This window comes from Dendrobates tinctorius, unplaced genomic scaffold (genome assembly GCF_039654945.1).
Source record: "Dendrobates tinctorius isolate UK_male_01 unplaced genomic scaffold, ASM3965494v1 ptg000044l, whole genome shotgun sequence".
In the NCBI taxonomy this organism is placed as follows: Eukaryota; Metazoa; Chordata; class Amphibia; order Anura; family Dendrobatidae; genus Dendrobates; species Dendrobates tinctorius.
In genome coordinates, this window is record NW_027361712.1 from 19617818 (window position 1) to 19635937 (window position 18120).

At 46.3% G+C, this 18120-nt stretch overlaps 1 protein-coding gene across 1 annotated transcript in view; it reads left to right on the plus strand.

The window, feature by feature from the left end:
* The window catches only part of LOC141089100 (polyadenylate-binding protein 2), a 50807-nt gene that overhangs the window by 21710 nt on the left and 10977 nt on the right, over positions 1-18120 (plus strand). Inside the window, exons 1-4 of the mRNA XM_073575388.1 lie at positions 10257-10592; positions 11080-11194; positions 14614-14681; positions 14935-15041. Of these exons, the coding sequence (XP_073431489.1) occupies positions 10278-10592; positions 11080-11194; positions 14614-14681; positions 14935-15041 (605 nt within the window). The 5' untranslated portion in view covers positions 10257-10277. Of the gene's footprint in view, positions 10593-11079; positions 11195-14613; positions 14682-14934; positions 15042-18120 lie in introns of the transcript that reaches the window.

The window sequence follows — 18120 nt, forward strand, 5'->3', positions numbered from 1 at the left end:
CTCCTTCTCTCCTCCACACTTATTCGCTCCTCACCCAACCGCCTCCAAGACTTCTCCCGAATAGCCCCTATTCTCTGGAATTCTTTGCCCCAACAAGTCCGACTATCAACCACATTTGGATCCTTCAGACGGAACCTGAAAACCCACCTCTTCAAGAAAGCCTACAGCCTGCAATGCCCCCACTACCTCCTTCTCTCTCACCACTACCGTTGATATCACCTCAACCAACACCGGAACTGCTGCAACCCACCAACCTACTGTCTCCTTCCCCACAATCCTGTAGCATGTAAGCCCGAAAGGGCAGGGTCCTCTCCATTCTGTATCAGTCTATCATTGTTAATTTGTTTACTGTAAGTGATATCTGTAATTTGTATGTAACCCCTTCTCATGTACAGCACCATGGAATCAATGGTGCTATATAAATAATAATAATAATAATAATAATAATAATAATAATAGAGCACTATGGGGAGTGCAATATACTTTATGGAGGATTATGGGGAGTAGATTATACTATATGGAGGACTATGGGGTGCATTATACTATTTGGAGGCCATTGGGGATACATTATACTATATGGAGGACTATGGGGTGAATTGCACTATATGGAGGTATATGAGGGATGCATTATACTATATAGAGGACTATGGGGATGTAACGGTCACGCGTGGCTGGACATAGCGCCTCCAGCAGGGCGGATTTAGATGACACGCGTGACCCTGGATACACCGCCTCCAGTTGGGCGAATTTAAATAAAACGTGCAGCTGGATACGCCGCCTCCAACAGGCGAATTTCGGAAATACACGTATGTCTGGAAACGCCGCCTCCAGTAAGGCGAATTTAAACAATAAAAGGGAAAACCTGGGTATCAATAACAATGGTGGCGCTGCGATAGGGAACGGGGAAGTGGAGACCTCCTGCACTCCCCTGAGTCAGTGTCTCTACACTCCTAACGTTCCCTAGGCCGGTTCCGCACTGGGCGCCGCTCAGGATACCTTTAAACCCTAGCTCACCCTCTACCTACCCCTTTCTAGTGAAATGGCCGGAGCGGAAACTAATCTCACCACTGCACTAAAACACACATAAGGAAAAGAGACAAAACAGGGAAACACGACTTAGCTTTGCTCTATTGCTTACGCTCCCAGCAACAGAGCCCACCACTTGCGTGCATCTTTTCCTCCGACCGGATCCAACACCATAGTGCAGCCTTGGAGCAAACAGAGTCCACCACCTGCGTGCAGCTGTTCAGAAACAGAGTCCAGCATATGAGTCCAGCTTTCCAGCAAAAGAATCCAGCATCATGAGTGCAGCTCTACACCATAGCTGCCATTCCACCAAGCCATGCAAGAACTCCTTGCTGACACCATAGCTGCAACTCCACCAAGCCATGCCTGCCCACCTCGCAGACACCATAGCTGCCACTCCAGGACTCTCACTGAGCTGCCCGGGACTCTCCTTCAGCTCCATCCTTCACCCAGGCTTGCTTGTAACTGAGGACTTATCACCAACAGTGATTACCACACCTGACACCCTTTTATAGAGCAATCACACCTGTTTTATAATTACGTGCACAAAACTAAAGTAACCAAGGTGCAATGACCCTAATGGCCACCGGGGGGAAACTAAGAAAAAGGCACCACTGTGTAATAATCCTAATGGCCACCGGGGGCAAAAACCAAACCTTGAGCAAACAGCTCACAGAAAAAAAAGGTTACTTGTGCATTTATCTCTCATATCCAACCTGGATCATGACAGGGTAGTGCAATATACTGTATGGAGGATTAGGGGTTGCATTATACTATATGGATGCTATTGAGGGATGCATTATACTATATGGAGGACTGTGGGGTGTATTATACTATATGGAGGACTACTGGGAGTGCATTATACTATATGGAGGACTATGTGGCGCATCATACCATATGGAGGACTAAGGAGAATGCAGTATACAATATAGAGGACTATAGACTGTGCATTATACTATATGGAGGACTATGTGGCCCATTATACTATATGGAGGTCTATGTGGCCCATTATACTATATGGAGGTCTATGTGGAGGCCATTATAATATTTGGAGGGGTATGTGGGAGCCTTTATAAAGGGCTATGCGGGGGCCATTATACTGTATGCAAGCAATTATACAGTATGAAGGTTTGTGTGGGGTCCATCATGTGTGGAGGACAGTATAGGAACCATACTAGTCTCCTTAATATTGCGTTGATCCAGGGAGCTAGTCTGATTGCCGTATGTGGAGTCGGGAAGGAATTTTTTTCCCCAATGTGCAGCTTACTGTTGCCACATGGGTTTTTTTTGCCTTCCTCTGGATCAACATGTTAGGGCAAGTTAGGATAGGATATGGGTTGAACTAGATGGACTTAAAGTCTCCCTTCAACCTTAATTACTATGTTACTATACTGTTTGTAGAGCTAGTGGGGCTATTATACAGTGTGGTGATGTGTGGGGACCATTATACTGTATGTAGGCCCATTATACTGCATGAAGGGCTGTGTGGGGGTCACAGTTGGGGGATCATAGTGTGTTGGGACACCATACTTTGCCAGGGGAGTTGAGGTGGGGTACAGTAGGTTCATCATACTATGTGTGTAGAGGGTACTGTGGATGTATGATAAAGTGTTTGTGTGACACTTTTGTTGGCATTACACTTTATGGGCGCAATGAAAGGGGCATCTAGGGCTTCAGTAACAGTAAAATTACTTTGTAAAGGCTTCAAAGTTTTGACATACGATCTTCCGTGACCCTGCCATTTTTTTTTGTTAGAGGGGGCCCAATTAGAACTTCTGCAATGGGGCCCCATTTTTTATATACAGTACAGACCAAAAGTTTGGACACACCTTTTCATTCAAAGAGTTTTATTTATTTTCATGACTATGAAAATTGTAGATTCACTCTGAAGGCATCAAAACTATGAATTAACACTTGTGGAATTATATAATTAACAAAAAAGTGTGAAACAACTGAAAATACTGTGTCTTATATTCTAGGTTCTTCAAAGTAGCCACCTTTTGCTTTGATTACTGCTTTGCACACTCTTGGCATTTTGATGCCTTCAGAGTGAATCTACAATTTTCAGAATCATGAAAATAAAGAAAACTCTTTGAATGAGGTGTGTCCAAACTTTTGGTCTGTACTGTACGCCCTTGAGTTAACTTGCTGTATGGTCTGGCAGCTGGAAACCCTAGGGATTCTGACATCAGCCCATTCTGTATGGAATGGAGGTTTACATGTTTGGCGGTCGCTCCTTTCATTGTCTATGGGGCTGCCAGAGAATTCTGAGTACAGCATTTAGCTATTTCTGGGAGTCCTATAGACAATGAATGCAAACCTCCACTCCGTTCAGAAGGGGCTGCAGGGCTCCAGTCCTGGGGTCTCCCTGTCATCAGCACGTTATCCCCTATTATATGGAAAGAGGATAACTTAATTTTCTGGGGACTTTGAAAACCAGACCATGTAATTACTCCCAAAAACATGGGGGCTATTATAAGAAGGAAAGGGTAGCAGCCCAAATTTAGCGCCAGGAAAGAGAATAGATTCTGTCCTGTTGGGTCTAAAAAGCATTTCTGATAGCCCTAGCTGGACACAGCCCACCTGAACCCTAACCGGACATGACCCAACTCAGTCCTAACCGGACACGGCCCACCTGAACCCTAACCGGACACGGCCCACCAGAACCCTAACCGTACATTGCCCACCAGAACCCTAACCGGACATGACCCAACTCGTTCTTAACCGGACACGGACCACCTGAACCCTAACCGGATACGGCCCATCAGAACCCTAACCAGACATGGCCCACCAGAACCCTAACCGGACACGGACCACCTGAACCCTAACCGGACACGGACCACCTGAACCCTAACCGGACATGGCCCACCAGAACCCTAACCGGACATGGCCCACCGGAACCCTAACCGGATACGGCCCACCAGAACCCTATAGTGATGTGTCGTTCATGAACGATCCGATTCAAAGAGCCGGCTCTCCGCTGGGAACGAAATGAGCCGGCTCTGCACTGTGAACGAGCCGGTTCTTTTTTTTTTTTTTTTTTCTGGCGCCAGGCAGTGGCAGTGATTTATCTGGGAGGAGGCGGAGCTGTCAGGAGACCGAGAGAAATGTGTGCTGTCTGTGCTGGAGTGAGTGGAAATATTTAAAGTGATATACTCCTCCTAGTTTCAGACATGCATGCATGGCATACAGTATATGGCATGTGACTGTAGAGGGGTTAAACTCAAGTGACAGCAAATTGGTCTCATGTAGACTCTCACATATACTATAGTATAGCATACTATTAGTTAAAGTCAGCCGACTCAGCTCAGCCTCAGCAGCAGTGCAGCACTGAGTGAGTGAGGAGGATTCAGGACAGTCACACAGGACAGGAACCCTACAGGGAGAAGCGTCAGTTCTTGCTGAGGGTAGGGTAAAGCTGGAGTCACACATAGCGACTTACCAGCGATACCGACACCGATATCAAGGTGTCAGGATCGCTGGTGAGCTGTCACACAGACAGCTTCACCAGCGATCAGCACAGCGATGCCGAGCGCCCGGCATCGCTGGCCATCCCTGTAAAAAATAGAATTTAAATAAAAAATATAGTTATTCTCACCTTCCGACGTCCCGTGCAGCCATCCGGCCTCTCTCCACGCTCCGGTCCCAGTGATCCTTTGCGAGAATGACCGCGAGACGTCACGGTCTCGCAGGAGCGCGAAGTCTCGCGGTCATTCTCGCAAAGGATCACTGGGACCGGGAGCGTGGAGAGAGGGGATGGCTGCGCGGGACGTTGGAAGGTGAGAATAACAATATTTTTTATTTAAATTCTATTTTTTACAGCTGATCGCTGGTCTCCCGCCTGTCACACGCAGCGATGCGTGCTAGCCAGCGGGAGACCAGCGGCCAAAAAAAATGTCCAGAGGTTTCTTACAGCTATCAGCGATACCAGCAGGGGGGCTGATCGCTGTCACACACAGCGATCTCGCTGGTGAGATCGCTGTTACGTCACAAAAGTTGTGACTCAGCAGCGATGTCGCTAGCGAGATTGCTGTGTGTGACTCCCGCTTAAGGGTAAGCAATATAATAAAGTGATTTCAGGCAAGACTGTGCAGAGATCTAGGTCCAGCCCCAATAATTAGGCCATGTGCACACGTAATTTTTGGTGCTGCGGATTTGGAAAAATCCGCAGGTAAAAAAGATCTGCGGATTAGCCTGCGGTTTCACACCTCTACAATGGAGGTTTGAAACCGCAGCGGATTCTGCACAAAGAATTGACATGCTGTGGATTTGAACCCGCAGCAAATCCGCGTGGAAAAATCTGCAGCATGTGCACAGCGGTTTTCAGTTTACCATTGAAAACAATGGTACTGTACAACGCACCTAAAGCTGCTGCAGAGCCTGAAACACTGCAGATCTTCAGCAGAATCCGCACCGTGTGCACATGGCCTTATGGGGTTAAGCTGGTTTCACACTTGCATATTTTGGCTGCACACAGATCCGTTTTTGTCTCCATTGACTTTCAGCGGTGACGAATGGGACTTGCGTGTGCATCCAGGTGTCACCGTTTTCCCATGGATCGCTGTGTCGGCATATTTTATCAGATGCACAAAAACGCAACTTGTTGCAGTTTTGTGTCATCTGAAAAACACGCAGGAACAGGGAGACGCACGGATGCACAGCTACACGTCTGGAATTAACATGGAGCTCTATGGAGCACGGATCCAGGAGAACACGGGTCTGTGTGCAGGGATCCGTGTTGCGGCACTGATGCTCGGAAGTGAGGGATGTGCTATGGGAAATTGATGAACCTGTATGGGACCAGACTGCAGACATAATATAGACTATGTCCGCATGCTGCTCTGTCATACAGTGATCTTTCCCGCCTCACTAGAAGGGCTTATGCCCTGTGCTATAGTGTGGTAATGATAATAAAATGTATTGGGAGCATGTATGTAACATGGGGGCTCCTGGTTAGGGGCTGCAAGAGTGGGGCTGCGTTCACACTAGTGTTTTGGTACGGTGCGTTGTGAAACGTAACAATCCTGATGCATCCTGATCCAGATCACATCTCTATACTTAACATAGGGAGGCACGGACCTGCGTTTGCATCAGGATTTTCCATGTTCTCCCAAAATGCAGCTTGTTGCGAATTTTGGGTGTTAAAAAAAATCTGCAGACATTCTGATATGTGTCAGCAAAAACATATGATTGTCAATGTAGACGCACCTGAATCAGGATGCCTGCGTCCAATCTGCATGTGGATTTCATACTGCGCAGGCTCCCAGCCCCATTTTCTTTTTTTCTTTCACCAGTCTCTCTCCCCTCTCCTCCCTCTCCCCCTATCCTCTGCCCCAGAAGTCAGAATTTCACATGTCCAACCAAATCCTGATCAGGGTGCAGTTCCATGCGTTTGCATCCATTTGCAGAAAAAACACGGATGCAAATAAATCGCGTCCAAGAGGGAATGACTACAGCAATGAAGGTGCGGACTACTAGTCTGGGGGAATAGACGTCCCGCTGGGCTACTGCTGGTTCATTATCAGATCACCAGTGCCGATAGGAAACTATTCTTACTGCACATGACCTTATTACACTGCAGTAATAGGGGAGTCAGGAGGAAGGTGCCACTTGGGGAACATGAAGGATCTTTTCAGTGTAATATGGAAACAAAACTAGCCCTAGTCCAAATCATTTTGCAGGCTTCAAATAAGTACACCTGCGAGGTTGTCCATGACTTTAATGCTGGCTAACCTTGGAATAGGTCAACTATGTCTGATCAGTGAGGGGGCGACACCGAGCACCCCGGCCAGGCAGCTACTCTCAGTGTCTGATTTTACCATTCAGTATGCTTTGCTTACATATTTTGGAGTGTGTGTGTTGGCCCAGTGCTTCCAACATACCTTTTACGGATTAGGCCGGGGTCACACTAAACGACGCAAAATACGGTCAGTATTTTACATGCGTAATACGGATGAATGGCCCCTAAACAGTGCTCCGTATGTCATCCGTAATCAAGGTGTGGTCGCGTATTTTGCGCATGTAAGCACCCGTATGTAATCCGTATGGCGAGATTTTCTCGCAGGCTTGCAAAATGGACATATAATGGAGCCCTATGACCGGGTTTCTAACAGAAACCATAGAATAGATATAGACACATAGAATGCATATATGTATAGATATATGTGTGTGTGTGTGTGTGTATAGATATACACTCACTGGCCACTTTATTAGGTACACCTGTCCAACTGTGTGTTAAGACTTAATTTCTAATCAGCCAATCACATGGCGGCAACTCAGTGCATTTAGGCATGTAGACATGGTCAAGACAATCTCCTGCAGTTCAAACCGAGCATCAGTATGGGGAAGAAAGGTGTTTTGAGTGCCTTTGAACGTGGCATGATTGTTGGTGCCAGAAGTCCTGGTCTGAGTATTTCAGAAACTGCTGATCTACTGGGATTTTCACGCACAACCATCTCTAGGGTTTACAGAGAATGGTCCGAAAAAGAAAAAATATCCAGTGAGCGGCAGTTCTGTGGCCGGAAATGCCTTGTTGATGCCAGAGGTCAGAGGAGAATGGGCATACTGGTTCGAGCTGATAGAAAGGCAACAGTGACTCAAATTGCCACCCGTTACAACCAAGGTAGGCAGAAGAGCATCTCTGAACGCACAGTGCGTCGAACTTTGAGGCAGATGGGCTACAGCAGCAGAAGAACACACTGGGTACCACTCCTCTCAGCTAAGAACAGGCATCTGATGGCTACTTTCAGCAGGATAATGCGCCATGTCATAAAGCTCGAATCATCTCAGATTGGTTTCTTGAACATGACAATGAGTTCACTGTACTCAAATGGCCTCCTCAGTCACCAGATCTCAATCCAATAGAGCATCTTTGGGATGTGGTGGAACGGGAGATTCGCATCAGGGATGTGCAGCCGACAAATCTGCGCCAACTGTGTGATGCCATCATGTCAATATGGTCCAAAATCTCTGAGGAATGCTTCCAGCACCTTGTTGAATCTCTGCCACGAAGAATTGAGGCAGTTCTGAAGGCAAAAGGGGGTCCAACCCGTTACTAGCATGGTGTACCTAATAAAGTGGCCAGTGAGTGTGTATATATATATATATATATATATATATATATATATATGTGTCTATATCTATTCTTTTGTTTCTTTATTAAACCTGTCAGTATGAGTTTACTGTATCTCGCACTGAATTGCCGGCTTTGCTAAAAGACACCTGGTGCGTATTTCTCGCAGGTCACATGTGTGGTCCGTGTGTAATCCGTATTTTTTGTGCACCCATAGACTTGCATTGGCGAACTACGGCCGTAGTACGCTGACAGTCCCAGCATGCTGCGATTGGCACGGACTGTAGAATACTGATGAGAAATATACGGCTGTTGGGAGCAAACCCATAGAGAATCATTGGTCCGTGTGTAATGCGTGCTTTTAGTGCCTCTCACTCGGCCGTATTCCTCGCCATTGTGACCCCGGCCTAATACTCTTATACAGCGCCAACACAGATTGCAGCACTTACTAATCCAGACAGGACATGTACAAAAAACGCCACAGATTAGAAAGGAATACATGGTTAGGCCGGGGTCACACTGGCGAGGAATACGGCCGAGTGAGAGGCGCTAAAAGCACGCATTACACACGGACCAATGATTCTCTATGGGGTCCCTCGCACCAGCCGTATATTTCTCATCCGTATTCTACGGTCCGTGCCAATCGCAGCATGCTGCGATTGTCAGCGTACTACGGCCGTAATACGCCAATGCAAGTCTATGGGTACGCAAAAAATACGGATTACACACGGACCACACATGTGACTTGCGAGAAATACGCACCCGGTGTCTTTTAGCAAAGCCGGCAATTCAGTGCGCTATACAGTAAACTCATACTGACAGGTTTAATAAAGAAACGAATGAATAGATATAGACACATAGATATATATGTATTCTATCTATCTATATATATATATACACACACACATCTATACATATATGCATTCTATGTGTCTATATCTATTCTTTGGTTTCTGTTAGAAACCCTGTCATAGGGCTCCATTATATGTCCATTTTGCAAGGTGGCGAGAAAATCTCGCCATACGGATTACATACAGATGCAGACATGCGCAAAATACGCAACCACACCTTGCTTATGGATGACATACGGAGCACTATTTAGGGGTCTGTCATCCGTATTACGCATGTAAAATACTGACCGTATTTTGCGTTGGTTAGTGTGACTCCAGCCTAAGACTGTCTGCAACCAAGGAGCCGGGGCCTGATCACAAGAGCTGACAATCTGAGGAGACAGCAATGCTGAATAACAGTCTACACTGCATCACTAGAGCCTTATATAGGTGGAGAATGAGGTCCTCACTTTACAGGCAAAGACCTGGAACGATGACTGTGGAAAACGGATTAATATTAAAAAAAGAGCCGTTAAAAGAGCCGAACTTCCCATCACCAGAACCCTAATCGGACATGACCCAACTCAGTCCTAACCGTACATGGCCCACCAGAACCCTAACCGTACATGGCCCACCAGAACCCTAACCTATCACGCCCCACCAGAACCCTAACCGTACATGGCCCACCAGAACCCTAACCTATCACGCCCCACCAGAACCCTACCCGGACACAGCCCACCAGAACCCTAACCAGACATGTCCAACAAGAGCTCGAACCTGACACGGCTCGCCTAAACCCTAACCAGACACCATCCAACGGGGCCCTAAGTGGACACGGCCCACATAAGCATCACATGAGTGCCGCTGTGGTCACATTCACTATAACTGGCCGGGCTACAGCCTGCTGGCTGGCTGACAGGTCGCATGACTTTGCCATCCTTCATGCACTATAAGTGGCCACAGACCAGTCTGACATTTTCCGCCAACACAGCCGTGTACCAACAAGTTTCAGCCAGATTTTGGCGGTACGGTCTAAGCCGCATTGTACGAGTGTAGCCATACAGCACACTGCCTCAGTCCTAGGACACCGACTATCACCAGGCGTGTTCCGGCCCCACGCACAGGCCTGGGAGCAGCGGGGCGGGGTCGGAGCTTTGATTGACACGCCGGACAGCCATTCCCCACACACCGGATGGACGGGACTTTTCCCTGGCGCGTAACAAAACAAAAAATCAGTCTTCCAGCCAATTGTCGATTGCGCTTCTATGATTGACAGCAGGATGGCCCAATCACAAGTCTAGCTTGGTTATAAGGGCCGCCTCTACGGCAGGCTGCTCAATTTCTGTAAGATGGCGGCCGTGTCCTCGGCAGCAGCGCTGCGTGGGGCTGATTACGAAAACGGGCTCCGTGGTGGTTCTGGTAGCGGCCAGGATGTTGGCGATGACGAGCCTATGGGTCGGGGAGGGCTGGATCTCGATCTAGAGCTGTTGGGCCCGGGCAGAAGAATTCGACGGATAGGGGGCAGAATAACGACGGGGAGGAGATCCGGCGCACGGGGGAGCACGGAGAGCGGAGGTGCTGGCGCCCTGGAGGAGCTGGAGGAAGAGGAGCTGGAGGAGGAAGAGCCCGGAGAGATCGGCGGAGATCCTGCTATTGATGACCCGGTGAGCGCACGGGGGAGGGGCGGCTGACGTCACGGGCGGATGGAGGCTTTTGTCCTGACCGCCCCCATTACTGCCCGCGCTCTGCCTGGCGGCTGATATTGGGGGAAGAAATGGGGTAAGATGTAATGGGTGTAACCTGTGTGATGTCACAGCCCGCATGACTGCAGCAGCCAATCGCTGGCCTGGGCTCTTGCATGCATGGTGATTGGCTGCTGCAGTCCTGTTCTTAAGGCTGGGGTATCATTGCTGTAGGGTCAGTGGAGACCCCTGGAATGGAGGAGCAGGTGAGTGCAGGCTGTTAGCCCAGCCCCCTCATATTGTCCCCCCATGTTCTTCTGACTCTGTACAGGAGGCTGCCCTTGTGACCTGGCCCATTGGTCTTACTAGTCCTCCATGAGCAATGTTTGTGTAAGTGGGTGCAGACACTCCCCGGGCAGCATGGGGCGCCACCAGGATTTGTGAGTGATCGTCTCTGTTGTCGGCACAGGAGCTGGAGGCGATCAAAGCCCGTGTTAGAGAAATGGAGGAAGAGGCTGTGAAGCTGAAGGAGCTACAGAACGAGGTGGAGAAACAGATGAACATGAGCCCCCCGCCCGGCAATGGTAAGCCTCCAAGGATGGCGGTCAGGCCGCTGATGTTTGGTAATGGGCAGAATGTCTGCAGGGTGTGCGGAAAGCAGCAATCGGGCACTGTCTGTGAGGGCCAAGACCCTACATAACTTCCCACCATCCTTCCTGACAATTGGAGCTGCTACTGTTTCTCTTGTGTTATTTCACTTTTCTTATCTTTGTTTAAGCAGATGTTGGACGTGACTTTTGGCACTAACTTATTTCTCGTATAGCACCAATAATTGCTCAGCATATTATACATCACTTGTTAGTGCAGCCTTTTGTCACAAATTGTGCTCCTCAAAATGGCCGCTGATGGAGGAGCATGTGACCAGACTGGTTTTAGCCTTCTGTGAGATGTTTTTCTATTGGACCACTCTAGTCACCTGCTCCTCCATCAGCGGCCATTTTGAGGAGCACAACTTGTGAAAAACTGAACAAGTTCAAGAGTAGGACCTGTAGTGAGGGCCTCGGTGTTCCTATTACTGTGAGGAGAAAGTGGTCTCCTCTGTGCTGGATGCAAATTTAATCCTAACTTTTAGACAAGACCATCTTTGAAATGCGTTAAACTGATTTATGTGGGTAACTGGTAAATTGGGTCATTTTTGATTGGGGAACATTTGCAGGCTGGTTACTTTGTGCTGCATTTTATGCTAAGCACCCTTTCATGGCAGGCCAATTATAAGACTTCTCAACCTCATGCTGTGATGGGTTCTCTAAAAATCTCCATTTATAGATGTGCACAGAAACTGTCGTACAATAACGCCTTACCTGCAGTCACTGCGTCCTCCAGCACCTTGCCTGACAGCCAGCTTGGCACACAAGTGTTGCAAATGGTGTTTTTTTTTTAATGTTTGTTCTTTAACCCCTTAACCCCAAGGGTGGTTTGCACGTTCATGACCGGGCCAATTTTTACAATTCTGACCACAGTCCCTTTGAGGTAATAACTCTGGAACGCTTCCATGGATCCCGGTGATTCTGACATTGTTTTCTCGTGACATATTGTACTTCATGTTAGTGGTAAAATTTCATTCATAAAACTTGCATTTATTTGTGAAAAAAATGGAAAATTAGCAAAAATTTCGAAAACTTCGCAATTTTCCAACTTTTAATTATGCCCTTAAATCAGAGATACGGCGCACAAAAAACTTAAGTAACATTTCCCACATGTTTACTTTACATCAGCACAATTTTACAGCCAAAACTCTTTTGTTAGGAAGTTATAAGGGTTAAAAGATGACCAGCAACTTCATTTTTGCAACACCATTTTATTTTCATGGACCACATTTGAAGTCACTTTGAGGGGTCTATATGATAGAAAATACCCAAAAGTGACACCATTCTAAAAACTGCACCCCTCAAGGTGCTCAAAACCGTGTTCAAGAAGTTTATTAACCCTTCAGGTGCTTCACAGGAATTTTTTGAATCTTTAAAAAAATGAACATTTAACTTTTTCACAAAAAAAAATTACTTCAGGTTCAATTTTTTTTTTTTTATTTTACAAAGGGTAACAGGAGGTATTGGACTGGAAAAGTTATTGTGCAATTTGTCCTGAGTACGCTGATACCTGATATGTGGGGGGAACCACTGTTTCGGCACATGGCAGAGCTCAGAAGGGAAGAGCGCCGTTTGACTTTTTCGATGCAAAATTGGCTGGAATCCAGATCGGACACCATGTCACGTTTGGAGAGCCCCTGATGTACCTAAACAGTGGAAACCCCCCACAAATGACACCATTTTGGAATCTAGACCCCCCCCCCCCCCCAAGGAACTAGATGTGTGGTGAGCACTTTGAACCCCCCAGTGCTTCACAGAAGCTTACAACGCCCGGGTGTGAAAATAAAAAAATCGCATTTTTTCCACAATCATGACCTTTTGGTCCCCAATCTTTTTATTTTCCCAAGGGTAACAGGAGTAATTGGACCCCAAAAGTTCAATATTTGTCTTGAGTACGCTGATACCCCATATGTGGGAGAAAACTACTGTATGGACACACGTCGGGGCTCGGAAGGAAAGTAGTGACGTTTTGGAATGCAGACTTTGATGGAATGGTCTGCGGGTGTCATGTTGTGTTTGGAGAGCCTCTGATGTGCCTAAACTGTTGAAACCCCCCACAAATGACACCATTTTGGAAACTAGACCCCCTAAGGAACTTATCTAGATGAGTGGTGAGCACTTTGAACCCCCAAGTGCTTCACAGAAGTTTATAGCGCCTGGGCGTGAAAATAAAAGAAATCATATTTTTTTCCACAAAAATGATATTTTTGCCCTCAATTTTTTATTTTCCTAAAGGTAACAGGAGAAATTGGACCCCAAAAGTTGTTGTACGGTTTGTCCTGAGTAGGCTGATACCCCATATGTGGGGGTAAAACACTGTTTGGGCGCATGGCAGAGCTTGGAAGGGAAGGAGCACCATTGACTTTTTTCTACGCCGTATTGGCTGGAATTGAGATCAGACGCCATGTTGCGTTTGGAGAGCACCTGATGTGCCCAAACAGTGGAAACCCCCAATTCTAACTCCAACCCTAACCCTAATGGGAAAATGGAAATAAATACCTTTTTTTCAATTTTCTTTTTCCATAACTAAGCGGGTGATAAAGGGGGGAGGGGGGGGTTTGATTTACTGTTTATGGCGGGTTTTCATGTTTGGCAGCTGTCATACGCTAAAAGACGCTTTTTATTGTAAAAGTAGTTTTTGCATCACCACATTTTTGAGGGCTATAATTTTTCCATATTTTGACCCACCGGGTCATGTGAGGTCTTATTTTTTGCGAGACGGGTTGACTTTTTTATTGTTACTGTTTTCGGGCACGTGATATTTTGATTGCTTTTTATTCTGATTTTTTTTGGACACAGAATGAACAAAAACCAGCGTTTCATGAATTTCTTTTGGGGGTGCGTTTACACCGTTCCACGTGCAGTAAAATTACATAGTGCTCGGTGTCAGATGTGATAATCAGCTGACACCTGGCTGCGATCAACAGTGCTCTCCCCGCTGTGAAGTGCTTTCCCGTCCTTGGGAATTAAGTCCCAGGGCACATGGATGGGATAGTACATCATATGGAAGAAAGGGGTTAAATTCATATTACTTCAATTTTCTTTGTGGATTTTACCCTTTGAAATACATAAGTCAACTGCAAATCTGCTTCCATTTTTGATGCACACTTTATCTGGCTCTTGCTTAGTTCCACACAGACTTTTTTTTTTTACCACTTGTGTCCAGTTCTTGCTTCCCTTTCTTTGCCCATTAGCTGCACTGTGCATGTGATTATTCTAGAGACCGACCCTGCTCTGGACTTGCACGAGTCCTTATATTGGACAACTGCCGCACCAGTGTTTAATGTCTGTAAATTTGAGCTTTCCTGGCAGCACTAGTACATGCTGTCACATCCATGTTTCTTGTTACATTGCAGCTGGTCCAGTTATCATGTCCATAGAGGAGAAGATGGAGGCGGACGCTCGGTCGATATATGTAGGAAATGTAAGTTCTCTACCGTTCTACAGCGCTACCACTACTCATCCTTGTAGTTTATAACTTCCATCCAGCTTTGTGTATCCAGATTGGGCCATGTTCTGGGACATTCTTTTTGCTCTGTATCGGAAATGAGATTTGTGCTCCATTGGTGCACCCTGTCTGACTCCATTGTACAGGAGTATATAACGCTTTGGATTAGATTTCTGCTGTTCTACCAGCAATAATTCGAGTAATTACTTTTTTTTTCCTATACCTACAGGTTGATTATGGTGCAACAGCTGAGGAACTCGAAGCACACTTCCATGGCTGTGGCTCTGTGAACAGGGTAACCATTCTTTGTGACAAATTCACCGGTCACCCTAAAGGGTAAGTTCTTGGTTATCCAGGCTTTGCAAATCCTACTGTGCTGAGGTAATGTTAACCTTCCTTCTAGTCAATAGAAATACTCATAGAATTTAACAGGTCTTAGTGTGGCTGGGAACATGTATATTTTAAGATTCAGTGTGCCCCCCACATATTTGATTTGGACAGATCAGTTGTAAACTCCCACTATATATATATATATATATATATATATATATATATCAGAGTACTAGACACCATTATAGAAAATGATCAATTTTATTATGTTCAAAAAAGACATGCATATGACTCGATAAACAAGGACAAAAAACCTAGATGTTGGCCAGAAGAAGCCTGGGATGGACATGGACCACAATGTACTTGGTGTATGCTAGTAAGTAATCTCTGAATAAATGAGTAAATGTTGCACAAAACACTGTAGATCACAGGGCTGTGGAGTCGGTAAGCCAAACCTGCGACTCCGACTCCTCAATTTCCCTTACACCGACTCCGACTCTCCGACTCCCACACATATTGCTTATATTTAAATGAAAAATTTATTGTAGTACAATGTGAACCTCAGACATTTAATCATTTTTATGATCCAATAATCAAGATATTTAGATAGAACAGAATATATATTGGTGTACTACCCGGTTTTCATTCTTTTTGGTACAGATACGATATGGATAGACAGATATGGATAAATGGATAGAGCAGATTTCTAATCTGCTTTTGCTATTGAAAACATTATCTATGAGCTCAAAAACCTTTCAGGTGATGCAGTTTTTTAAAAAGATCAGCTTTTGCAGCTGAAAAACGTATCCTCAAAAAACACAGGAAAAACGCTGTGTGAATGTAGCCTTAGATCAGGAATAGAACAGCCATTTATAGGACATTTCATAACTTTCCCAAACTCCTATGAAAAAATATTCAGCACATCCTGCATTGAATTACTGTACCCAATTTATTATATATTTTAGGAGTCGGTCCATTTTATACCGACTCCACGACTCCGACTCCACAGCCCTGGTAGATCATAATACATAAGATGTGAAAGGGTGAGGTGGCAATGCCTTATCTATCTTGTCATGGAAGAATTGATACGAGTAACTTAAATGAAAGCTCAAAGTAAAGAGTGCTCACCCATATTGCAATAGATGTCGGCCCCCGGGGATGGCAGATTCCCGACGCATGTTTTGTGGTACCTTTTTTCACTGGGAGAAACCATATATGTAAAGCTGGCTTTAAATCTAATCAGTAATTGGGTTGTGTTGTCATGGTGCGTGTGATTTCTGCCTTTTCCCCAAGAAGTGGATTATCACATCTCTGTAACTCCCCAGACCTGCACATCATGGAGAAAGCTCCTAATGACATCAGACATGCACATCTGGGTGGTTTGAGGCTCTGGCTGTGAGGTCCCATCTGGTGTCATGGCATGCGCTGGACAGCAGCCACTTTAGCGAAGACCTTCATGAGGATGTGAATGCTGCCCCCCCTTCCCCTGTTTCACCGCCGCTCTGTGCTGTCTTCTGCGTCCTTGGGCTGTGACACTCGGGTCAGAGGGCGTGCACTAAACACTTCATGGCGCCCTCTGAACAGTCACTGCAGAGACCCGAAAGACAGAGCGGCTTGTGGTGGTGGAACGGGGACAGGTGAATATCACAAGTGCTGTGGGCCTGTGCCAGCAGCAATATACATCTGGCCCCAGCGACGAGAGGTGAGCATGAAATTTTTTTCTTTTAATCGCAGCAGCAGCATCTGGGGCATATTCTACAGAGCATCTTATGGGGCCATCAACCTTTATGGAGCAGCATATGGGGCATATTCTATGGAGCGTCTTATGGAGCCATCATTAATATTAATGCTGCCATAGCCTCCCATTAACTAGCGCATCGCAACGTATTCTGTAAAGCGGCACACGTTCGCGATGTGCCGTTAAGCACTGACAGACTCGGACGCAGCCTGCAGCGTCTGAGGCTCCGTCACAGCTAGAGCTGATTCATCTGTGCTAGCGGTCATAGCATAACGCATATTGCGTTATGCTATAGTGTTAACACAGCCCATTAACGCTATGCGTTGATGGGGCTGGTTAATGCTATGTGAACCTGGCTTTAGGAGTTTGAGAAGCTCCATGAAGCCCTTGGTGCAATTGTTAGCTAATTCCTCACATCCACTAATGATTCATGGTGAGTCAACCTCAAAGGAAATAAACACTAGCACCCGTAAGCCCCTAGGTATTTTTCCAAGAAACCTTTATTCCACCATGTCCTCATTTGGAGCAGTGATTTTAGTTTCAGTATCAAATCCTGATATTCTCTAGCATTGCATTTAAAAGCCAGGCTAGGGATTGTCCTTGAAAACATCATTAATTTATGAGAACCAGGATGAATCTCTAGCTCTGAAGTCCATTTGTGTGGAGTCGCAGGCTGTGAGCAGCAGAGAATATCAATAGAAATAAATTCACAGAATTTAAAGTCTTAATGTGGCTGGGAACATGTATATTTTAAGATGATCAATTTGTCCCCACATAATATTCGATTTGGACCGATCAGATGTTGTAAACTCCCATGTACATGAAACTGCACCTGATGGGACGCCACAGCCCCACGGCCTCAAACCACCCACATGCGCATGTCCGTGACATCATTAGATTTCTCCATGATGTGCGGGTCTGGGAAGTTGCTGAGATGTGGCGATTTGCTTCTGGGGAAAAGGCAGCGTGACCCAATTAGTAATGATATTTAAGGACAGCTGTACATGTATGGTTACTCTGTTAAAAAGCTACCCCAAAACACACTTTGGGACACACACACACACACACACATTTACCACTATATGGGTGAGCACTATTTGCTTTGGGCTTTTCATTTAAGTTAGGCCGGTTTCACATTAGCGCATTTTCAGCGCGCGCACGGCAGGGGGTAGCTCCGCCCCCGAGCCGGCTCTCTGCCCGGCGTGCCCGCCCCTTCCTTGTAGCGCCGCCTCCTAGCGGACAGCGGCGCCTGCGATCGGCGCACCCTATCTTTAGCATAGGGTGCGCCGATCGTGCGCAGGCCGTGCGCTAGTTGCGCTTTGACCTGCGCTGAGCACTTTTGACGGT